A 25,938-nucleotide genomic window follows, 5' to 3' on the forward strand; every position below is an offset into this window, starting at 1 on the left:
ATAATCAGTTTAATAATTACAACAAATAGCATAAACATTGTAGTAGTCAATATCAGGACGTTGTCTGTGACATTTAAATTAAAAGGTTCTCCACAGTTGTTGTAAATGGATATTCTAGATTTCCTAAAGAAATGATTGGCATTAAGAAAGTCTATACAAACAAAGGCAGTTGTTTAATGTGCAGGACCTCATGATGCATGGGAGACAAGCACATACACCATTACGTACAATGTAAAGAGTTTCAGATGCTACATTTCAACATAGTTTAGAACTGAAAGTGCTTCACATCTACAGGATAAGAAATGGCTTCATCTCATCCATTAAAGGTGAGAGCAAAGAAGTAACCCTTTAAAAGGTTAAACAGACAGTGCCCCTTTATAATGTTTATATCAAATTCCCAACCCCTCAGAAGGTCACACTGTGAAATGTATACAGTCTATATACAATAGGGCAAATTTTTAAAAAGAACTGTTCTAAGATGCATTTTCTCTGCTCCCTAAAAAGCCTAATAAAATATTGGATTCACAGAAAGAAAATGCAATGCATTAACACAAGGATCTCAACAGCCATCCCCTATTCAGAGGGGAAGGGACATTAAAAACGTAAGTATTCTCATTAAATACTTCAATCTAATAATTAAGGCATGTTCTGTAAGAGATCCATCTGGGGATATGCTGACAGCATTAATTGTTCAGAGAGGACAGATAGATGCTAAGTCTTTCACCAGAGCCACACAGCAACATCACCTTTTACAGTGATGGAGAAATCAGATGATTAAAGTTGTTCCTGAGTTAAAATTTGCTTAACAGTAAACTTCAATACACTCTAATTTGTTTTCCACTGCAATGTATTATGCATGACCAAAGAGCAAGATAGTTGTAAAAATACAACTTAAAAAAAATAAAAAGACCTGATCTGACCCAGTCTTAGCATGAATGAGTAAGATGTTAAGTACAGGAAACTGGCAATTCTAATTAAAAGGCAAACTGATGACTGGTTTTTAAAGCATCTGTAAAGTCCATGGCTATAGCTATGCCACAAAGAAACACTGTACACAAAGTTTCTGAGCAAGAAGATGGGCAAGGAGCTCACTCAGGGAATCGCCCACTAAGTTTAAAGATTAGGGACTGACATTTTAATTAGCAAGGAGGTGGGAGAAGAGTTAGAAACAAGCAGAAAGCAAATTATTTCAAAGTTGCCCCAGTTCAAAGATATCAATAAACAAAGGATTCAGGTGCAATTAAAGGGCAACTTTACTAATAGATCTCAAATCACAAAAAAGTCACATCTGATGCCATATGGTTTTTCTGAGAAGTCTCTAATGCACAGTGCTGGAGTTTTGGTTTTTAAAGATGTAACACTTGCTCTGTGAAAAAGTTTCTCTCACTTAAAAACCAACCTCTTCAGAAAAGAGGGAAACGATCTGTGTGAAACAGGAAACAGTTCCTATCATCACAGTTACAAAAAGCCGGGCATCTATGGGCAGTGCTTCCTTCTCTCTCAGGGGCTGGTGAGACTTTCTAAGGCCAGACTGCGACTCCCAGAGAGGATCAGCAAAGCTAGGGTGAGGACAGATTATCCTTCCTCCATCTTCTTAGCCATTTGTACACAGTGGAGAAAAATGTTTTCACATCGTAACATGTACTATTTATATTAAACTTAAAAAATGTGTATTGCTTTTAGTCTTGCTGAAACAGGGAAAAATTTATTTTTCCCAGAGAGTACTAAAGTAATGTTTGCTGCACCCTGATGATAAAACAGATATGAGAGTTTAAAATTTACCTGACAAATAAATCCTACCCATCAATGTTAGCTCACAGTATTGCCTTGACTCATTTTCGTTGGCTGTAGGGATAGACAATAAATAATATATTTTATTTACAGGTTCTTGTTAACATATTTCTTTTGTGGGGAGAACAAAACAGTGCACTTTGTCAAGTTATTAAATTAGCCTATATTAAAAGTCTATATGATTTCCCAGAATGCAGTGGATAAACTCTGATAATCACAGTATGGAGACAAAACAGACAACAGTATATGTCGTTACTTGGACACACTGGTGGAATATGTTATTTCCTCAAACGTTTGAGTCTCAGGCTCTTCATTTATTTAGCCAAAGACTGTTGCACTCAAACCAATGCATGTTTGTGACTATAATACTGTTTTAAGAGAAGACTTTCAGATGGTATTAAATTAATTGTGCTGATATAAATAAGGTTAAATTACTTAAGTATACTGAAATGGAAAGTATTTTTGTAGCACTTTGGAGACTATGGTGGTGTAGAACAAATCAGTCATCTACCAAAAGCATCTAGGTACTTTCAATGCCTCCATTTTCAGATGAGTGCATATGGAGACAGCTTCTAACGCGTGTGACCAGAGAGATTAGCAAATACGAAATTCTAGCATGGGTGTTAGCTCAGTTATAGCAACCATGGATGTGCATTCAAAATCGAATATTTACAAGAAATACATATATATAATATTTGTATATATTCAATTAAAAGTCTGAAAAACAAGGATTTTTAGTCAGTCACCACACTTATTGCAAAATGAGGTAATTTAGATGTTAACAGAGTAAAATTAATGCAGTTCAGGATCCTCAGTCTCTATACCTCATGTTTGGATTCTTCAGTAATGGTTTGATTATTTTTATTCACATGATAAATTCCATCTTTACTATACACAGAAAGCAAGATAACGTGTCTGTCCAGTACAAGCCCTGCTTTACAGTCTCTGAATGTTAACACTGACTTGGGTCAGAAGGCTTCCCAGCTTGGTCTCAAGAGAAAGAACCCAGGATGTTCTCTATAGATTGGTCTCATCCCAAGCAGGGTCATTCATGTTCTTTAAAACTTTTCTCACAAGTTTCTCGAGGTCTTTGCGGGCTCTCTGTTCTTCCTCTAGAGATTTCTTCATCTTTTTGTTATCCTGTAAATTAAGAAGACCATAATATGTTTTTTATCTTTGTCAGTGAAAAGAACTTTCAATTCCTAAAATATATGCTTCTGAAGAGATGTACAGGGCCTCACTTAAGAAAACCCTGGTGGATTTTGCCTCTGTGATGTGATGTCATAGATATATTCAACAGGTCAAAAGAATTCACATTCTTGCTTTGCAATGTTTCACATTATTTGTATGACAAAGCCTAAATGCCTAATAGAAATTTCAGTGTCCTTTAATGCAGTTTCTACTGAGAACAAAAACAAATTACAGATGGACAAACAGTCCTAATACGCATTACTACTTTAAGATAATCTCTATATATCATACAAAAATGGATGCAAATTTTCAAATAAGAGTAATTTAGATCCAATAGCCTCTTTTTACATTTATACTTATGTTATAGAGTTGTAAAAGGAATGGAAGTAATAGTAGAAACAACTGAGTGAAGAAAGGAATGAATGAATAAACACTTGGCTTAACAAAGTCTGTTCCTAGGTGAGAAAACTTTGGACAAAGGACAAGAAGGTAAGTGGCCATTCACTACAAAAATTTCTTCTACTTTCTAAGGCATTAGAAACAGATGTGAGGGAGCCATGACTTAACAATGTTTCAAATGCAAATTTATGTATTATTTATGTATTTGAAGGAAACAAAGCCCAGATTCTCTCAGTTAAGGGTCAACCTGACAAATCTTGTACTATGCTTTCAAATTTCCACATAGACTTGAAGCAAACTGAGCACACAGTGCGTATGTCAAACTCACTGCCATCGCATTGATTCCGACTCACAGCAACCTCTACAAAGTTTCCAAGGCTGTAAATCTTTACCAAAGCAGACTGCCTCATCTTTCTTCTGTGGAACAGCCAGTGGGTTTGAACCACCAACCTTTCATTTAGCAGCCAAATGCTTTAACCACTACATCACCAAAGCTCCTTACATAGCTCATAAAGCGTGGTGAATTAATGACTACAGTGCTAAATACAAATGAGAGATTTAGGTTAAGAGAGAGACTGTAACATTTATACTCAGCTATATATAACAAGACACCTTGATTCTCTCTTTATATACTTGAGTATAGGATGAATAAGTTTGTAAGAAAAGACATCATGAGAATGTCATACCATAAAAACACAGCAAACTTTTAATGGGTGATTTATAGAGATATATTGTGAATAAATCCTTTAACTTTTGAGCTTACTTTGCTTCTGAGTTGTTCATGTTTTGATATAAGAGAAGATATAACAACAACAACAACATAGTTTAAATATCATGATTTGTAAGTCCAAACATGATCTGGTCCCTGGCTATCCCTCTGATCTTATTTCCTACCACTCTCTGCCTTGAACATCATACTCTAACCACATTGGCCACGCTATTCTTCAAACATATTGAACAAGCTCCCACCACTGGTCCTTTGAATGTGTTGTTCTAGCCAATTCTCCCATCAAGTATTTATTTACATATCTATTTCTTCAGACACAGAACACCATGCCTTTCTTCCTACTCTAGAAGCTAAGCTGAAACCTGTTCAGCAACACATGAACTTCCACTGACAGATTGGTGGTGGCTGTGCTTGAGGTACACTGGCTAGAAATCGAACCCGAGTCTCTTGCATTGAAGGTCAGAATTCTACTGCTGAATCTCCAATGTCCTCTTTCAACATTATGTTGTTGTCGTTAGGTGCCACTGAGTCAATTTAGACCCATAACAACCCCATGTAATGGAGCAGAACTGCCCCTGTAGGATTTTTCAGGCTGTAATCTTTTATGAGGACAGACCACCAGGTCTTTATCCTATGGAGAAAGAGCCTCTGGGTGAGTTAAAAACTGCCATTGATCTCTCTCAGGCTCCAAGATCTAATTTCTGGGCTTACTAGGAAGGAATAGAACTTCACTAATACATACATAGCCACAAGCAGCAATAATAATACTCAAGGGTTTCTTTGAGTCTTTCGTACAGTGTAGAACCCAATCATTACTGTGTATATAAAACACATACACATCATTATCTTACAGAGAGACATATACCACTGCAAAGGAAAAGCATGAACAGGGAAGCATGTCAAATGAGGAGAGATTAAGTACCCGGAAGTTGCTATGGCTGAACAACTGAAGGTCTGAGAGTGTATTCAGATTGTTATCATAACTTGCATCTCTGGCTATTTATCCAATCCCTTCACCATTCGTACCCCACACCACACCAGACCATACTGGTGTCATGCTGCTTCTTTGCTTCCATCTTCTATATTTGACAAACACAGCTCCCAGGCCACCTCCTCTCTCAAACTTCCCTTACCTTGTCATGTGTGGCAAATCGTTCCCTCATCTATGACCAAAGCCATCTGTACACAATTCTAATAAATGATCAAGTTTACCTTACTTGTTGATCTGGCTTATCTCAAGAATAATAATCATGCATTACTCATACCAGTAAGTGGCAGATGCCAGTAGATGCTAATCACAGTAGGTACCTAATATTTTTAACTGGACTGAATTTCAGATAATTTAAATTATTATTCCAAAATAATGTAAGATGGTATATGACACCAGAAATGAAGAGTTTAAACATGTCACTTAAAAAATTCATTTCCTGGCCTATCAGAGTTATAGAAGACCATTTGTATTACATGATGGAATTCTAAAACACATGATCTCCTTTTAGTATTTTCTTTGCTTCATTTTTAATATAGTGTTTTCCTTTGTTCCATTAAAAAAAAAAGAAGAAAAGAAAAAGATTAAAAAACTAATTACGACTTACCTGTCTTAATTCTTGGACCTCATCTTTTAATGCATATACCGTATCAACAAGACTCCTGAAACAGGAAATAAACTAATAAATAAGGACAAATAATGAAGAAGGTACACTGAAGCTTTTAACCAAAAGAAAGCTTAATGCTACAATGCTAAATGAAATAAACAATGTTCTCTGCCCTATTTAATATAGTCTTTCAATTCATATATTTTAAAACAACTCAATTCTGTATATGGTAGGTTAAATCCTAGTCAAGGATAAATCCAATCTATGAAGGGAAAAAAATGAAGTTCCTGAAGACATATCCAAGCCCTCAAGGAACTTTTCTGACTCCAGTGCTGCTACTTTATATATAGACAATGCATGCCTGCTTTAAAACATTGGAAAATATCTTACTTTTCTTCTATCACTGTCTGACCATTACTTTTAGTTTCTTCTACTATAATTTTCTCTTCTTCTGGGAGCAAAACTTGTGGAGCAGATTCTTTGCGTGAACCTAGGGTCATTAAAAAACAAAAAACAAAACTGCAGATAAACACCATGATTATACTACGAAAAACAACTTGACTATACAACACTACATACTTGAATGCTAAATTCCAGGGACTACATATTAAAACACATTTTCATCAAGATAAAAATAGGTAAGGCTATCTTTCACCAATTTTCACTACTTCTGTCCTACCAAACCCACAGTCTTTTTCATGCCTAAAGAAGTACAGGAAAAAAAAAAAAAAAAGGAAATATAAATCTTTTTGCAATTCATTAAACTTCGGTGTTCAAATCTAGATTATGAATCTCTTTAAACCTTGAAATGTTCAACAGGTAGTAGGTTAAAGGATCTGATTCTATCTCCCTAGATGCTCAAGCAAATTTTGAGCCATTATATTATTTCAAGTATTTTAGAAAGAAATATCAGACCACGCAAACAATTTACACTGAATGTTTACAAATTTAAAAACTGGCAATAAAACATTTAATTCTACAGTGATATTTAAAAACAAAAACATTATGACACATGATTTAGAAAAAGTTTAATTTCTAGCTCTTTTATGAAAACTTTATTTTATATTCCCTGGAGTATAAACATTTTTTGCAGATGAAAGAAAGTTAACTGTTCACAACATCAGAGGACGTTTCATCATGTTTAGCCAACACCTAGTACAATACAGTGCAAATAAATAACAATCTCTCCATGTTTTTTTGTAAAACACGTACTTTAGAAATTAGTTGGGAAGTTCAAATATTTATTTTGAAAGATGAGGAAAGAGAATCAAATCTTAACGATGCAAAGAAGAGAATAAACTTTTTAAATAAAATATTTTCATTATATAACACCATCTGATAAAAAAACAAATTTTGATTTTTTATGATTCAGTTAGAAAATGAAGTAGCTGAAACAGGAAATCCAATAAAGTTTACAGAACCAAAGGTGTGCATGTACAAATTGGGTCTACTGTGGAATCCGTGAAAATCTCAGTGTAGAAGCTTCATTTTGGTTGCTTTGTATTCTTTGCACATTTCTAAACCTGGGAGCTCTGATAGCATAGTGGCTAAGACACTTTCCTGCTAACCAGATGGCTGGCGGTTCAAACCCACCAGCCACTCCTCAGAAGGAAGGTTGGGCAATCCTACTTCCGTAGTGATACTGCCTCGGAAACCCAAGGAGGGGTTGCTATGAGTCGGGTTTGACTCGACGGCACATAATAACAACAACAAACACCATAACATGTATTATTATATTTCCGGAAAAAGAAAAAAGCATCAATATAAAGGTGAGTCAACTCCTGCAAGTGGGACTGTGATCTCTCCATTAAAAAAATACACTTAAACTTGGGGGGTATGTTAATTACTTACGAAATGGTGGTTCAATTTACTGACTTTTGTTTTTTTTTTCTGGTTTGCCTTTGTTTTCCTAAAATTTCATCAAATTTTAAGAGTGGTACTTGTTCACTATAACAAAAATGTTTTCAAGATAGGAGTTTAAGGACTAGTTTACAAATATTTTAAGCTTTACTCTTCTTAATGAAACAAGATTAATAATTACTATCAAAGCTTGAGGACAAGACGTTTCATTAAATGTTACTGACATCCAAAGAGTATCTTTCATCATTTGAGTTTACTGGCTATGTGATCTTGGGCAAATCATAATATATGTTGCCATGTCTACATCTGCAGAATGGGGTTGGTAACTCCACTCCAGAGCCCCCGGGTAGTGCAAAGAGTTAAGCATGCTCTGCTACTAACTGAATGGCTGGTAATTGTAACCCACCCAGAGGTGTCTTCGGAGAAAGCCCTGGCAATCTACTTCTGAAAGATCACAGCCATTGACAACCCTATGGAACACAGTTCTTCTCTGAAACACATGGGGTCATCATGAGTCAGAATCTCCCTGGGGGCAACTTTTTTTTTTTTTTTTAAATTAACACCTTCTTTACCATCTGTCTTACAGACTGCTATGGCTATAAAATGTAAGAACACTGTGAAATCATACATAAAGTCAAGAACTAAACAAAATCAAGAAACTGCTCTTCCTCTTTGTATCTCAGTTATTAGAATAGTAAGTTCTTGGTACAATCAGGTACAATTTTATGTCACACAGCATAAGTTTCAAAATATACATAAATATATAAAGGGAAGAGCTTTGTATTCAGTGAGAATAATTTTAGCACACAATCAAGTGCAGTACTCAGAAGTCTGTCACAAGCTGCAATGAGCACATATATTGTAGTATATTTGTAAGTAAGCTTGTCAAATACTATTTCAAAGATGACCTTTTCACTAATATTTTATGTAAAAGCAAAACAAACAAAGAACCAAGACCAATAATCCCTCTAAAAATAAAAAAATCCCTCATACTGTATTAGAAGTACTGTTATCAATAATTGGTCAGGAGAGGGAAGCACTGCTTTGTTCATACTACCCCAGTAAGGTTGCAGACTATTCTTTCACATGCTGATCTGCACAGTCAGGGACTTATTTTTCAGACAGAATGTAACATACATGAAGAGATGGTCCCACAAAGGATCTCATTTTTAAAAGCAGCTTTATACTGACAATATTTTCCCAGAAATCTCTGATAATCCAGAAAACAAGGCCAGAAGTTCAACTTTTGAATGATAATGTATGGCACAGAGTATTCCCCGCACCAGTTCCCAAAAGGTTCTTTAAGATCACAGGACCCTGTTGGCTGCAGGGCTGTAGGGCAATGACATTATCTCTTCTAGGTCTTGCTTGCTTAATGGGGAATACTGCTGGGGTATCTGAGCCATATGGGAAAATACCGCTTAACGAAGAAATTGATATATGAAAAAAATTATAAAGCACATAATACCTGTCAGATTAAGAAATCTAAAAGGTAAGGGAAATTCTGTGCTTCTGAAAAATGCAAACACTATCCATGTTTCTATAAGGAGAAATTATTTGTGTGCTATTTGTGTAGAAAAATCCAAAAGACTTCATAAATATTCATATTTCTATATCATATGCATAGAAAATAGTTTCACTTAATTTTCCCTGCAATACATCAGACAATTTAGTCAAGTCTTTCCCACTGTTATCAATTACCTAGTTGTATTGCTTTGAGTCCAAACAAATGACAACCATGTCACATTCAAACCAAAAAAGGGTATCAGTTGTGTACCTGTCACATGTAATTAACAATGCACATTTCTTTACATGGATTAGTTAATGAGACAATAAACTGAAAAAGTTTGTTCAACTGTACTATAGGGAAGATTAAATTCTATTTATTTCTTTTTGATTAGTTTGCATCATTTACCTCCCTAAACAACTATTTACCTTATCTGTTATTAAGGTATTTATCACCAGAATTAAAGTTTTCAAATAAAATATAAGAGTCACAAAGGCTGTCTATTTTGTAAAGAAATGTCAGACATGAGGTCACCTGTTTTACAGATGTTTACAGACGTGCTATGGCTAAATGAACTAGGCAGCACTACCCTGGGCATTGTGATTTTATACCCCCAGTGTGGTGAGATGTTTCAATACATTTCGGCACATTCCCCTTAACCAATGCGTTTGAATTTCATTATCTGAAAAATGGACTAACACAATTAACCACTTCTGCAGAGATGTTCTGAGAATTTCTAAAATTGTATTTTATAAATATCTTTTACTACATGAATGAATAAAAATAAATGGCATAAATTCCACATTAACAAAACTAAAACCTATAATAACTGGTTAATAGTTGTTCTCATGTGTCCAAGTATACAAGAATTTGACAATAAGCTTAAAAATATTATTATAGAAGAATGTACTAACTGCATCACTTTTGAAATGTATCAATATTAAAAATGCCACTTAATAGATCTTACTGTTAGCTAGAAGGCTTTAAAGGAAGATGAATTATCAGCCAGAATAAAATTCATGTACCACATAATGCTAATATCTGTCCAGTTTCAATATATTGCTCTAAAATGATAAAAAAAATGTTATAACCTTTCAACAAAATAATAAAGGAATATTTTTACAGCCAGATTTACAAGTAAGTTGGCCATTTCTTTAAGAGTAAAGTTTTAGAAAACAGATTTGACAATTTAGCAGAGATTATTAAAGTATTTTTAGAGCTATCAGCATGTTTTTCCTGAATTATCCAACTTGGAAAAACAACTAAACAAACTACCAAAGAACGCAGTATCTCTTTATTTTAAAATCATCTGGCTCAGATACATACAAACATGTTCACAATGATTTTAACACAGTCAAGATTTGTTTTTCCCAAACTGTGTGCAAAACACAAAGCTTTACGTTTCCTTCTGGATAAATAGGGGTTCTTTAACAAGTAACTTTGGTAAAGGCTGTATACTACAGCTACTTCAATATTTACCGTATACATCATGTAACATACTAAGCAGTTTGATAAAGATTGTAGTAAAAGTACCTCTTTAAAAGTAACTGAGCATTAAACTCATTTGAGTGTTAATCTCTGTTTTTTTTAGCATCAGTATTAAAATCTTGCAGTTTTCTGAGTAATAGTTTGAGGAGTGCTAGACTAGCCTATAATCCTGCCTGTGTCTATAAACACGTATGTACAACTGTTAGCTGTTTTTTTTTTGGGGGGGGGGAAGGGAGGCAGTACGGGGATGAGAATAAGGAAAACATGAAAATAATGAAATAATTTATATTTGCACCAATAATATTAATAATAATAAAACCCACTGCCATCAAGTTGATTCTGACTCATAGCAACCCTATAGGACTGAGCAGAACTGCCCCATTGGGTTTTCAAGACTGTAAATCTTTATGGAAGAAGACTGTCTCCTCCTCCTCCTGGGGAGTAGCTGGTGAGTTTGAATAACCAGCCTTTTTGTTAGCAGCTGAATGGTTAACCACTGCACCACCAGAGCTCTTGCACCAATCCAGCATTTCTTAATTTAAGGACTCCAAGAACATGCCTAAAGATCCTTGGGATCCATCCATAAACTCCCTCTGAGAAATACTACAATGATAGTTCACTGTCACTATCAATGACCACTCTGTGTCAACATAATTGTAGACACAAGTACAGGCACTGAGACAGACCACATGGCAACCCTCACTCATAAAGTGGTGATTCAGAAGTCTAAGAACAACACATAAAAGTAACATGAATAAAAGATGCCCCTTTTCCCCACCCCATCCCCCCAAAAACTACAGATCCCTCACAGAACTGTGGGCTTCTGCTTGAGAAACAGATCTAATCTAACCCTTGCATTTTATAGACAAGAAGTTAGCAGAGAACTGACTAACTCAGGCCAGCAAGACAGTTAGGATCAACACCCTAGGCTCCCAAGCCCCAATCTACTAGGTCTTCTTTGTTGTTAGTATACCATTTAGTAATAGTGCCTTATAATTAAGTACATACAACTAAGTGCTTCAGAAATAACTTACTCTGTGTCAAATTCAGGTTACATATGTGGGTGTATATACATACATGCGTGAGACTGTGTACACCAAATGCCTAAAGCAGTTTTAATTCATTACAAAAGATTATCTTATTTGGCCAGGAATCTAGCATATCTGTGGCAAAAAAGGCACATGATTTCTTAAATTAGTAATCTTTCCAAAATTTGCATGTAATTATTCTTAACTGAAGCTGAAATAATTTCCAGAATAGAATAAAATATTATACTTAAAGAAAATCTGTTTAATATATTTTCTCCAAAAGTCAGCTAGGCCATTTTTTACTTCTAATTCCAGCCCCCTGCCCTTTTTTTAAGTTAGGGAAATAAAAAATAAATACTGTTTTTGGAAAATTATTTACATTTGTTTATCATTTGTTTTCTTCATTTTGATTCACTAAAAGCATTGAGTCCTTATACCGGGCACAATGTATTTCTTCTTTCCTTTTATTTCATTTTTCCTTTTCTAATCAGTTGGCCATGTACAAACAAAAATTATAAACTGACCTTAATTTAAATTAAAAACTTCTGAAGTTGTGCTTTTTCTCCATTTATGCACAAAAAATAAAAATGTTTCTTCTTAAAGATAAACTTTATTTAAAAATACAAGCTTAAAAAGAGGGAAATAAATGAAAAAAAATGTACAAAAAAGTGACATTATATTGTCTAGAGCATATTTAACTCTAAGTAAGTACAACCTTTTCTGGCAAGGCAGGTAGAAAATATTCTATTGTCTGCCTTTTCTTTGTAAAGTGCTATGTTCAAGAGAACTGTTAAATAACATTAAACTGCAAACTATGCTGCTCCCCTCTCCCCCCACGTAACAAATATTAAAAGCCACGGGCTAGCAAATGCAAAATTTATTTCAACTGTACATAACAGATGTCTTTTTTTTTTTAAATATATAAAACAAACACTTCATTGCCATATGCAACCACAAACAATAATATGCATACTGTACAATACAATACAACATTCAGATATACATCCAATTGATTTTTTCAAATGGCAGTCAGCTACTAAAAATGGCTTGTCCCATGACAGATTAAAAGCACAATATATAGATTTTTTTTTGAAGGTCTTATACCACTATATACACATTACTGTGTTTTGGCAATTGTATGCAAAACACACAATTAATATAGCTTATTATATACTTATGGCAAGTATTAATTAAATGGGAACACCATTTAAGCCATTTGTAAAGGGCTTGATAATGGCTTAAACCTACCTTCTAATTCAGATTCTTAATCCTTTCATTATAATACTAACTGTACACATATATATTACAAAATTGCATAAACAGAAGATACTATTATCAGCATGACTGAAGTTCCACAAAAATAGAAACACTGACCCTTTGAACATCATATCACCGTTGCCACACTAGAATTTCTTTTAGGCCTGTGGCACTAATACTTCTAACCAGGTCACAAAAGCTAATGGTGTTAGACATTCAAAACAAATGAAAACAAACAAAAAGCCAGATTATTATTCCACAGCAATCTTAGCATTAAAGAAAATCATCAACATAATGACTTTAATGGGTACAAAAGGAATGGTAATAAACTGTCAAAACTTTGGTGTATAGAATATCAATTAAAATGTCTAATCAAGATAATCCAAATGATACACTTAGTATTTAAGAAAAGTTCAAGTGCAGCAACTGCATTTCAATGTTGTGATATATATAGCTCATGACATATGCAACCTAACTTTACTAAGGCATAGCAAAAGGCATTTAAATCAATGCGCTAATTATTACAGTCTCAAATCAAAGATATTCTACTATTAGTATCAGAAAAGATGACTATTGTATGTAATATAAAACAAATTTGCTTCTCAATTCATTAGATGATATTAACTATATGTTTTGTAGTTATCATATTTCTTCAAAAATTCCATTTGCCGTCTGGCTGAATATACATAAACCCCATCTCTACTGTGAATTAATACTGGGCTGTGACTAATTTTAAAAGATTGCTTCTCAACTTTCTTATTTAATCTAGTTCTTATAAAAAAATATTATGTCTCCAGATGACATAAGTAGTTCAGTAACTACTTCAAGGGAGCAAATATTTGAAATTAACAGCTCTCCTAATGACCTCAATAAGAATGACTTCTGTGCAATCAACTCATATCATAAAGTAATAAAGCTGTATGATTTTTAAAAAATGTCACTGGCAGAAGTTCACTAGCACCTCTGGGCTTGTGAACAACAGAACCCAGCTCCCAGGAAACAATCATGTACTGCATCAAGTTATCACTAAGTAAACAAAATCAGAACACTGAATACATGGATTTGGCGAAGGAGTGGGGTGGTGGAAGAAGAGAGAAATCACAGCCACCTGGAATTACAGCCATCCTAAAGAAAGGAAAAAATGTTATTCCCAATTTATCATCACATCATGTTTTCTAAAGCTGGTTTCAATGAATACTTAAAACACAACCTTAAGTTTCCATTTCAATACCAGATACATTGTGAGTTGAACATAGTTTTTCCCCTCTAGCAATGACCAGATGTAGATTTGAATGCTACAACTGAATGTAACATGTCACATTCAGTTCTTTTTGAAGCAAAAATTAGTCTGAGTGAGGCCAGTGAAATCTCCTTACAACAAATCCCAAAAAGTGGGGGAATTTCTCCCACTAACTCAGAGATTTTCTTATAAATCAGTTACATGACAACCTAGTAAACCTTCAAAGGACTTACGTACTGCATTACGATAAAGATTATCGGCTAAAGGGGTTGCTGTAAATGGAGTTTCACTGTTGCTAGCTGCTGAAAACAAATAATGTGTCCATGGCCATTACAGACAGCATAAGTATGAATGTCAGGGGTGCAGCCAAGCTGTGACTAAAGCCAAAGCATTTGATTTTTTAAGTATACCAAATGTCTATCTGAACTTAGTCTAATCTATACTTGTAGATGCTGACTACTTCAGATTTTGGACTTTAAACCTTCAATAGAGTGGTATAGGTTTACTAAGTATTATATAACAGAAATTATTCCACAGAGTAAGCTTGGTATGATAATCAAACTGAATGTCTGAGCTTTGACAGTTAGCTTTGCCTTTGGAGAAAAGAACTCCAATATCATGGCCAAATGGGAAACACAGAGACTGTCATGATAGTACACTGAAGAGCGCAGAGGTGTGGGTGGCAAAGACAACCTCTTGAAAGACATGAAGCAGACTCTTCTTTACATCTGCCAAGGCAAAGAACTCATGCTAGCAACACAAACAGATCATTCTTCATGATTACCAAATGTTCTTAAAGATTGGTTAGAAACACAGCTATCTGAATGGAATTTACAGTACTTTTGTTGCATATTTTCTTATTATCTCTCAATAAATACTTGATCAGTGTGCCTATTATACATAAAAAAATTTAGATCACTATAAGGCTAAAGTCTTCTCCATATTGCTGGCACTTAGATTATAAACCTGTATGGTTTCAGTATAAAATATAAAAGTGTTCTTACAGCTGTATCCAAAAGGAAATGAAACAGTTGCTACACTGAGAATAAAAAACCAAACCACTTGGAGCTATAAAACAACAACTATCCATTAAAAAAAGAACCCCTCAGGTATTGGCTTGTGAATATACCATCTCCTTTCAATAGTCAGTAGTTTGAATGTATATTCAAATTGGCAATCAAGCCTCCACAAAGTACAATGGAAAATATCAGAAACGCTCTCAAAAGTTGTTAAAATACCACATTAAAAGAGACAAGGAACAGCAAGAAAACATCTAAGAAAAGCAGGCTGTGATACAACAAGCATTTGTTAAGAAAAGCTCAGAGTGCATTAGTTCTGGTGAGAGATATATGAGCAACAGCTCTTACGAGATGTAGAACCCATTCTGTAACTATGGGCTGTCCATATACTGTCATAGTCAGAGTCTTCTGAGAGGTCTGAAGGCTCCAAACGAGAAAGGCTACTGCGACGACCCAAGGAGTCTAGACTTGATTGGTCATCATCAGCCAAGACGTGATTATGCATCAGGTCAGTGCCTTGCCATGCTAAGGATGTATGGGTGAAATGAAATGACAGGTGTGGATAGGCAAAGGTGGGATGAGAAGGAAAACGAACAGGAATAGCCACAACCAAAAAACATGAAAACAAAAGCAAAAGGTGATGGGAAGAGAAGGAAAAGAGAAAATATTGTTAAAAAAATGGCATCAATGTTTATTTATCCTTATTTATGGCTGGGTTCTAAAAATGAACTAGCACAATCCTTAGAATAGAATTAACTCAGCATGACTAAATAAACTTAAATCATGATATTGCTTCCAAATTGCTTCTTTTAAAGTTACTGGTATAAAGGCCTCACTTAAGAAATCTTTTGTAAATTCAGCCCAGCTCCAAAAGATGATCCTATAAGCACCTGACAACAAATTCTGCTCCACATTACATAACAAATAATCTGATTTATGACATTATTTGTAAAAGGAACCATTTATGTGGCTAATTAAAAGTTGCTTCCTATTCATTAAGTGGACATATTAAATGCAAAATAGTTTCAAAGGGTTTTTGACTTACTTCTTCAGCTATCTCTTTGCCAAGAATTTAAATCACCAGAAGTCATCTTAATCATGGGGGGACTAAACTTACCTTATCAATACATAACCACTGTAAAAATTTCAGAGTGGAGAAATGAATTAAATAGGGTCCACTTCCCTCTATTTCCCCCACCTCCCCTCATTCTACTAACCTACTGTGTGCAGTAGATTTCCTTAATAGTGCTTACCAGAATTCAGCCAATGGAAATGAATACAATGGGAAGCCATGTTTGTTAACAATGTTATCAATCCTGGGCAGACCCCCTTTTATTGTCAGCAAACTATAAGTGAACTGGTAATGCCACTATGTTAAAAGGAGGACAACAGAAGGAAGTGGGTACAATATGGCAGAACAGAAACCCCATGAGTAGTTGGCAACTGTGATCAACGAAACTGGTCAAGCAACTGTGATTGAGAAACATGCGGAACTGGGAAGGGGTAGGACGGTTGAGGGTCCTCTAAGTAGACACTAAATGAGAAACTAGAGGGCTCCCTTTATCATTTTTAATGGCAAACCACAGCAACCACTCATTTCTTCCTCGTTCCTTCTTTTGATCAAAGTTAATTCTGCTCCAAAGCCACAACAAGAGTAAGCAGTGGACTATTTTGGATTTCTTTAACTAAATCATAAAATTCTGTGGAGGTTATTACTTCCTAAACATTGTATTTAAATATCTCCCAATAACAGAAGTCTGGTTTAGTTTTTATGATACCCAAATATATATTGAAGATAAATGAATTTTAGGCAAAATATATTATCCTTCTAAAAATTGTTTTTACTAAATATTGAGAATGTGAAAAGAGTTGCTTTCACTATGATTCCACTTCCAAATTGTCTTGATTAAGTACATGACATTTACAGCAAAAAGGATCATTCTCTCTTATAACTATACTTTTTTGAGAATGTTAGGTTTAAAGCCACCAATGATAATAGTCCTTCTGAGGCCACAGAGTGGTTTGCCCATAGTATCAACTAAAAACAAAGTCAATGTATTGTCAAATGCTTTTCTTGTATTAAAGAAATGGAAATAAATAGGCAATGGTATAAGAAAAGATTTGCACAAATTATGGGGCGTTCCTTTCAGGCAGCCAGGAGAAGCAAAGCCAGAAGCATATTACATGGCATTATCTCTTGTAATGAAAAACTGCAGCTTGCACTAAAACACACACAAAGCTCATATTACCTGGTCTGTTCATCTGAGACTACTGGGTTAAAATTTTATTTTATGTAATTGAAATTGAGATGCCTAATTTAAAAAACAAATTTAATATTTAAAACCAAAAAACTGCAGCCAGATTTTATAGCCAATTAGTTAAAATATAATTCCTGATAAGCAAACAAAATGTTAACACCTTAAGTCATGATAATCTATGTTTACAAATTATTTGATTGTACATATAACAAGACCACACGTTGAAAAGTTATTTAAACCTCTCCATTTCTCTCCTACTCTACTCTGCTGACTAGTTACTATGGATAGGCATCTTGACCAGAAGCAGCATGGACAAGAAAAGGACAGTGTTGATGCTTACTAAAAAAGTCTTAGTGCCATAAGGAGGGTATGGTAAAATACTGTCCACAAAAAAGTTTCTAGAGTATCTAAAGATTCAACCTAGAATTCAACTCTGCTAGCTCTAATTTCATAGCTGCAGTTACCTTTTACAAAAGCTAAAGCAGTTAAAATACCTATTCAGACCCTCCCCCCCCCACCCTTTTTTCTAGCATTAATTTAAAATAAGTATATAACACTAATTTTTAACCACCATTTTGTCAGTGATGAAATTGAAGAGGTGAGAATAAGTAATTTGCCTAAAGTCAAGGTGAAAAGGGGAACTGAACATATAAAATCTAATAGGAACCAAATTTTATGCCAGAAATAATAATAATCTACGCTTTAATAAAAAAAAAGTAAGGAACAAAAGTACAAAGGCCATCCTGTAGTGTCCATGGCCATTCCAGAACCAGCACACCCATAAAATGTCAGCCATTCAGGGAATACACATGCCAGCAAGAAGAGGAAAAATAAGCCCCTTTCTAATGAACAAATAAAATGCTCTGTTACATCTGCCTATAACATACTGCATTCCACTCTCAACTGCCTGGAAAGATTAAAAAAAAAAAAAAAAAGTTTTACTGTCCACAAAAAATATTAGGATTTTTTCACTTAAGACAATACGCACTAGACACAGGTAAATTCAAGTGGTAATGAAATCTACCGAATAAGTTAGGAGGTGTCTATTTCAAATATTTTTTTTGAAAATAAATCAGTTTTTTAAAAAGAGAGAGGCCTAAACATGCCTTGCTCCAGGTTTATAGTTCAGATAATGTTAAAGTTGGAAAAATAAAAAACACCTCAACATAATACCAACAGTTTAAACAGCTTAAATAACTGAGTTAATCTTTCACTGTTTTATAAACATATCTTCTCTAAGCAAAACAATGTTTTATAAATTCTGCCAGTACCTTACACATAAATGTTTCCCAGTACAATGTTATCCAGAAAAATCACGCAGTTATTTTATGGATTGCTAAGATCCTTTAATAATGATTTAAGGACTTCAAGTTAAGTCACAGAAACACTGTTCATTAAAAACAGTTCAGATACATCAATGAACTATGTGATGAGCCCAACCAAATGGTTTACTTTAGATCATTAATTCACACAAAACAAAATACCACAATTCTTACTATATATGGTAAAATTAAACTTACTTGAATTGAGTGTTTGTCGTGTTTTGGCACTTGTGCAGTAAGCTTCAATAACTTTTAGAATTTGAGCATCCTCTTCTAAAGCAGCTGTACCTGACAAAAGAACACTTTACAATTTAACTACACTTTATTAGTAGTACAATTAACTGGATGAATGGAAAATCATCAATTCCATCAAAAATGATGATAATTAAGAAATATTTTTATTTTCTTATCAGATAACTGATTTCTAAATATTTAGAAAATAGTTATAGCAAAATATTTTTTAGTTTTTTAGAAGTATTTTCTATCAGCCACGTTTCTGGCTAAGGGTTAATACTGTAAATAAAGGCTGCCTTACTAAGTCATCAAAAAAAACATTATCCCCCACCTTCATAATGAAAAAAGTACAAGGGATAGGAGCAATCAATTCATAAAATAACATAGTCAGTAATCAAAGATGTTTAATTTTACTAGCAAAGAAATGCAAATTAAAACAAAGGATGGTTTCTCACATACCAGCCTGACAAAAATGAAAAGGAAGGACTGATAACTCTCAATGGTGATGTGGATACCGGCAAAGGAGCACTCTTAAGGCCATGGGTAGGAGTGAAAATAAAAACAACTTTCCAGAACTTGACTGCATTCATTTATGGAAGGTTTTTAAAAAGAGCATTCCCTTTGATCCATGAATCATTACTAGGAATTTAACCTAAGAAAGAACACACTAACAACTAAAAATCACCACCAGAAGACTTGTGGTATCAGGAATTTATAAAACCCAAGCTAGGGCTTGAAATTGTCATTCCAGAACTCTGGAATAATAATAATGAAGGCCAGCCTTCATCTATACCCAGAGATCACAGGGACTGAGACTGGAATCTTCCAGACTAACAGCATCTAACGGTATTAGTGACAGGCATAGTGCCTTACACACAGGTGGTACTCAGAAAAGATTAAACATACTGCTATAGTTTTGAATGGAACTTTTTTTTCCCCCTACATTACTTGGATATATATTTGAAAAGGCTTACTTACTCTAAAAAAAAAAAAAAAAAAGGTGAAAAGAATGGAAGCTATTTATAATAATTAGCCTCAATGTCATTTTACAATAATATATACAAGGCAAAGCAGATATTCACTACTAAAAAATAAATTACATTACCAAGAGTTTAAGAGCTACTGAGACAATCATTTACCAGCTTCCCCATAAGAAGTGCCTCCTTTAAGGAGTAAGAAAGAACATTTAACTAACTAGTTTAATTTCAGGACACACTACAAATTTCCATAGGTAGGCTGTTCCCCTCTTTGCCAACAGGTAACTCTCTTTATGAGTGGTATTATCTGTATGAATGGTGTAATCTGATTGTTATTTTCAGTTTCAGGTTAAGTACAAAATTCATCACAAAGTACAGAGAAAGTACTCTAAAGCCAGAAAGACAGCACTGGTTACTATGGCACATATTCAATTTTAAATAGTCATTACTGAATCTACCTTTCACCATAAAGGTTAGAAGAGAGTAAATTAACAGGACAGCACACATTTTCTACATGGCACAGACTGTTCTACAAACTGGAAAATTTCTAGGATTCTGAATATAATAAAGGTTAAATAACTCATGAAATTACAATATGACTTTAAAGCGGTAAAGTTTGCTAAGCACTTACTACATACAACACACTATTTACATAAAGATTATTTCTATAAAATTACTCCTTTAATCCACAAAAATGTTTAGTTTCCCTTTCATCTCACTAGTGCTTCCTTTAGAAGCTCTGGTGGCATAGTATCTAAGGCATTTGACTGCTAACCAGAAGGCTGGTGGTTCAAACCCACCAGCCACTCCTCAGAAGGGAGGTTGGGCAAGCTACTTCTGTAGTGATACCGCCTAGGAAACCTAAGGAGGAGTTGCCATGAGTCATGTCCAACTCCACGGCAGTGAGTTTGGTTTTTATTTTTTTGATGCCTCCTTCAAAACTTCCTTTCTAAGTTCCTTATTTTCTTAACCTCTTAACACTGAAGTGCTTTAGAACTCAGACCTTTTATATCTTTTCTTCTTTATCTACACTCATTGCTTTCATGATTTCAATCTCTAAATAATGATAATAACTCTGAAATGTTTATCACCAGTCCAGACCTTTCCCATGGGTTTCAGAATCATACATCTAATTGTCTACTTGACATTTCCTCCTGGATGTTTAATGGGAATCTCAAACTTAATGAACTTGTCTTGTCCCAACATCCTTCCCACTACTCTTCCTCCGCCACACACACCTAGTTATTCTTCCCATAGTCTTACACATCTCAGTAAACGTGACTCATCCTTGTAGTTGCACAAGCCAAAGAAAAGGCTCGGATCCATCTTTGATGCCTGGCTTTCTCTCACACTCAACATCCAATCCAACAGCATACCTGGTAGGTCAAAGCTCTCCATCTCACTGGGGTTAAGGTGGGGTGGGGATAAGAAGGCTATCTATCTGTTTATTGTAGAATGTTTGGCACCATCCTTAGCTTCTATGCACTGATGCCAGCTTAGCCAGATGAGACAATAAAAATGTCTATAAACCTCAACTGGCATAATATAGTCCACAAAGACAATGTTCTACATCCTACTTTGGTGAATAGCGACTGGGGTCTTAAAAGCTTATGAACAGCCACCTAAGGTGTAATTATTGGTCTCTACCCGACCAGCAAAGAGGAGTGAAGAAAATCAAAGACATAGGAAACAGTTCAAAGGACTAATGAAGCACATGCACCCCAGCCTCTATGACCCTAAGACCAGAAAAACTAGATAGTACCTGGCCACCACTGCTTACCACTCTGAAAGAGATCACAATAAGAGATCCTGAATATATATGAGGGGAAATGTGGAACAAAACTCAATGAGGGGAAATGTGGAACAAAACAGTAATCAGGGTTACTGGTCTGATGAAGGCTGGTGGAACCCCAAGACTATGGCCCTTAGACATCCTTCAAGCTAGAACTGGACTCAATCCCAGTGACTCAACAAGCAGCCAAATGATAGACTTATATACTGAACAGTACTATCGGAGGGTATGCACTCATTACTACAATCAAGCATACGAGATCAAGAGGACAGCAAGTGCCCAGGGATAAAGGTATGAAGGTGAGAAGCGATGGGAAGTAAGGATGAAGGGAAGGGGTCTGTGCAGGGAAGAAGTGAGAAGAATACTGTTAAAATGTGGGGATTCTAGTAAATGTCACAAAAAATAATGTGTATGTATTGTTGAATGGAAAACCAATTTGCTCTGTAAACTTTCACCCAAATCACAATGGGGAGAAGGGAGGAATGTCTACAGACATTGCTAAATGTCCTCTGGGAGACAAAAGTACCCTAAGTTGAGAATCACTACTAGAGGCTCTAAATTTCAAAGAGCTTATGAAATCTGTCCACAGTTGTGCCACCTACATTATCATCACCATTGTCCAGGCCACTGTCATTTCTCACCTGTACTTGGATAACTGCAACAGCCTAACTGATCTACTTTTGCCTCTGTCTGTTCTCAATACAGTAATCTCATGATTCCATTAAAACACAAACCACATCAATTCCTTTGTTCAAAATTATAAATGGCCTCCCATTCACTCAAAGTAGCCAACTGCCCATTACCTTTATGAATCTTTATTATTACTCTCTTCATCACTCACCCAATCAGCCAAAGAAGTCTCCTTGCTGCTCCTTGAACACACCATGTGGGTTCCTGCTTCAGAGTCTTTGTAGCCACTACCTGGAACAACTACCTGGAATGCTCTTTCCTAGATAGCTGCTTGGCTTGCTTCTTCAACTCCTTAAAGTCTTTACTCAAATGGCACCCTTTGAGTGATACCTTTCCCCTGACTAACTTATATAAAATTGTCCCTAGACCCCTGTTTTTTCCTCCTGATCTTTCTCTGCAATACTTAACAACTAATATATTTTTATCATTTACTTATTTTTCTTTTCCTGTATTTATCTTTCTACAAAATTTCAACTCCAAGAGGACAGGGATTTTTGTTATATACCTAGCACCTGGCACATAGAAGGTACTCAATCATTATTTGTTAAATGAATGAGTATCTTACTTGCAGTCATATCCTGAATACTCAGTACAGCTATCTTTCAAATGGAAAGTGCTCGATAAATTCCACAAAACCCTACAAATATTTTTCCCTTTTATAAATGAGTTTGCACAGCTAATAAATGGCAGAGCACGTATTCAATTCTAGGTCTGCCTGATTCTAAAATCTAGCTCTTTTCACTTGAATTTGCTGACTTATCATTTTTTTGCTACAATTTGCTGACTTATCAGACAACCATTCCATTAAATGGTGTGTGAAGCACTGTTCTGGTGGTCAGTATCCTTAACATCTTGCATGCTTATAATCTGAGGGGAAAAAATTGGCAAATTAGATGATAAGGATGATAAGACAGCAAATGTTTATTGAGCAATGTATACATCCATTATTTTATTTAATTTTTCCAGTTTATTATCATCCTACAGAGTTAAGATGAGAAAACTAAAGTTTAGAGATAAGTCATTGCACAGGTCATACAAGTAGTTGAGCTAGGTTTCCAAGTCCAAATCAGTCAGGCTCTGGAGACTATTTTCTTAATCATTATCCCACGCTGCCTCCGTCTTCAACATGATATTCAAACACTGACTAAAAAATGTCTCTCCCATGAGCCTTCTTTGGGAAATGAAATCCTTGAAGGGTTCCAGTAGATAAAGTAAAAAAGAGAAGCAATGTCTCCAGAAAGTTACAATGATCTATAGAATATCTCCAGCATTTCCCTTTCATCATCTTTGATACCACTGAATTTATGAGACTGACTAGTATCAGAACTCCTATGATTAGTGGGAGGAGAGGAATGAGGGGCTGCAGAAATAGAGCAGCAGGAGAAAATGATAGTAGGACAGAGATAAAGACCTTAAAGAACAACTTCTACAGCTTCTCAAGGGCTAGTTCTACTGTCCTATTTGGCTTGACTATACACCATCCCAAAGGTTTGCATTTAGTGCTAAACATTCCCACAGCTATATGTTAGTTAGAAGTAATATCTGATACTCCTTCCTATTACCAACAGGAAATAGTATAGAAGCTGTAAAGAAAGAGGCAAAGGGGGAAAGGAAGTAAATTTTTCTAATCACTTCTAAACATCGCTCTACTTATCCAACAGGTATCAGCTAAGCACTTAAAGTGTGTAAGATGTTCACTCTAAGAGGCTGTTAAGAAAAATCTCTGAATTAGATTCTGCATCTGGCTTTTAAAAGGCTTATACTTGAGTAGTGGAAATCATACAAGCATACAAATAAGCATAATAGAAAAGAAACAGCAATATAATAACGTGGGTGGGGAACACCTTTGGGATCTGAGAAGAACATGTCATATTCAGTCAGTAGATTTTGAGAAAGTTTCAGGAAATAAGGCATTTTGAGAAAGCATGGATAGAATTTCTACAGGCAAAAGGGAGATCAGAAAGAGCAGGTGAGATCCCCAGTACTGTACACCTGGCTTAGGTTCACAGATGAAATGGAGATAATCCAAGGCCGATTTGCTCCTTTTAGTCCCTAAAATGTGATGTAATTAATATATACCCTGTAAGATTATAAACTATTTTATTAAGGGAAAATATATGCACATGCTTTGTTATTAACATTTAGATATTTCGTTTTGTCTTTAATTATAAATCTCCAACTTGTTTGTATAAATGCTAAGATGGCTGCCAGAAGCACAAAGATCAAGTACCAAATTTCCTAAGGTATTATATCTTTAGAAGTCATACTAAGGTTCTTACCCCTGACTTCAGTCTGAAGTCTTTAAAAAGCCATTAATCATTTCTCCATTCTAATGTGATATAGAGCATTTCCTTGTGATAAAGAAACCCACTGTTTCATTCACATTTACTTACTTTTCCTCAATGCAAACTCTTCATCAGAAGGTTTCCGTTCCGGTTTGCGCTTAGGCAGCAGTTTTTTCATGGTCTTCGGACTCTTACTAAGATCCTAGGGAAATTAAAAAGGGGAAAAAAATGTAGAAATACTGCAGAGTCAGTAATTTTTATTTGTGTATCAGTGAGAATTGCTCTTATGCTGTGAAAAACTAAATCATTAAAGCCACTGGTCTGAGTATTCCACTTTTCTCAATATAATTTGATTTTTCTCTGCCAACTTCTGAATACTAAAATTAAGAAGCCATTTTCAGTTTTAGTCATTGGCTAATACTTCCTATTGATTCTGATAAAAACAGGTTTCCTTGTATTACTTGGTTCCCATTAGTATTATAACAACACACAGCAAAGCTGCTTCAGGCTTGTAGGCAGGCTGGCAGAGTTTGGAGGGGAGAGAAAACTGACAGATGGTGCAATGTGTGGAGAAAAAGATCCATACACACTCCCAAGGTAGGTGGAGGGTGGGGCTGCTACTTTTATAGGAGTAGGCTCATTTGACACATCTAACTAGAAATTGATGGGGAAACTCAGGCTATTTTAAAATGAAAAGTAAGTAAACAATGATTCCCTTAAGAAAATGAAGCCTCAAGTAAAAAGAAAACAGGAGATCAGTTATTCGGCTTTGAGAGCAGAGGAACACAGCAACAGAACATTGGCAGTGGATGTTCTCTATCTGGTATGTTCACGGTAATTCAGAGTTATATTTAAAAAGGTAACTGGTCTGTCCCCTGCTTTTGTAACACAAAGACTTTTAAAAAATGTATAGAAGAGAAAAGTGAAAAACTAAATGAGCAAAACAAAGTCCAATGGGTGTGTGTAAGAAGTTTCCATATTCAAGCACGTATGAATTATCAGCATCAAAAAAGGTTAACTTCTGCATCATTTAAATGATATAAACTATTCATTCATCTTAAAATGAGAAATTAAGATTCAGAAAGTGAGATGTGCTATGTGATGAACTAGATTGAAAGCACAGAGTATACAAAGACTGATTTTTAAGTAGAAAAAAAATTTTAAAGCTCTTAGAAATGCAGCACAAATCAGTTCAAGAAGAAATACACACAACATGCGTCCTATGGCTAGAAAGCCTACAAATTAATTAGCTTTCCTAATTCAAGACTAGTGGAGATA

The 25,938-nt window shown here is 35.0% G+C and overlaps 1 protein-coding gene across 1 annotated transcript in view; it reads right to left on the reverse strand.

Moving 5' to 3' along the window:
* Positions 1-2,808: 2,808 nt before the first annotated feature.
* Positions 2,809-25,938, reverse strand: part of ARHGEF7 (Rho guanine nucleotide exchange factor 7) — a 277,670-nt gene continuing 254,540 nt past the window's right edge. The window contains exons 17-22 of the mRNA XM_007942392.2: positions 24,769-24,862; positions 18,881-18,970; positions 15,451-15,627; positions 6,094-6,193; positions 5,704-5,758; positions 2,809-2,931 (exon numbers count right to left, since the gene is read on the reverse strand). Coding sequence (XP_007940583.2) covers positions 2,809-2,931; positions 5,704-5,758; positions 6,094-6,193; positions 15,451-15,627; positions 18,881-18,970; positions 24,769-24,862 — 639 coding nt within the window. The remainder of the gene's footprint in view (positions 2,932-5,703; positions 5,759-6,093; positions 6,194-15,450; positions 15,628-18,880; positions 18,971-24,768; positions 24,863-25,938) is intronic.

Source organism: Orycteropus afer, unplaced genomic scaffold (assembly GCF_000298275.1).
Source record: "Orycteropus afer afer isolate SDZICR_OR568_19922 unplaced genomic scaffold, OryAfe1.0 scaffold00089, whole genome shotgun sequence".
NCBI lineage: Eukaryota > Metazoa > Chordata > Mammalia > Tubulidentata > Orycteropodidae > Orycteropus > Orycteropus afer.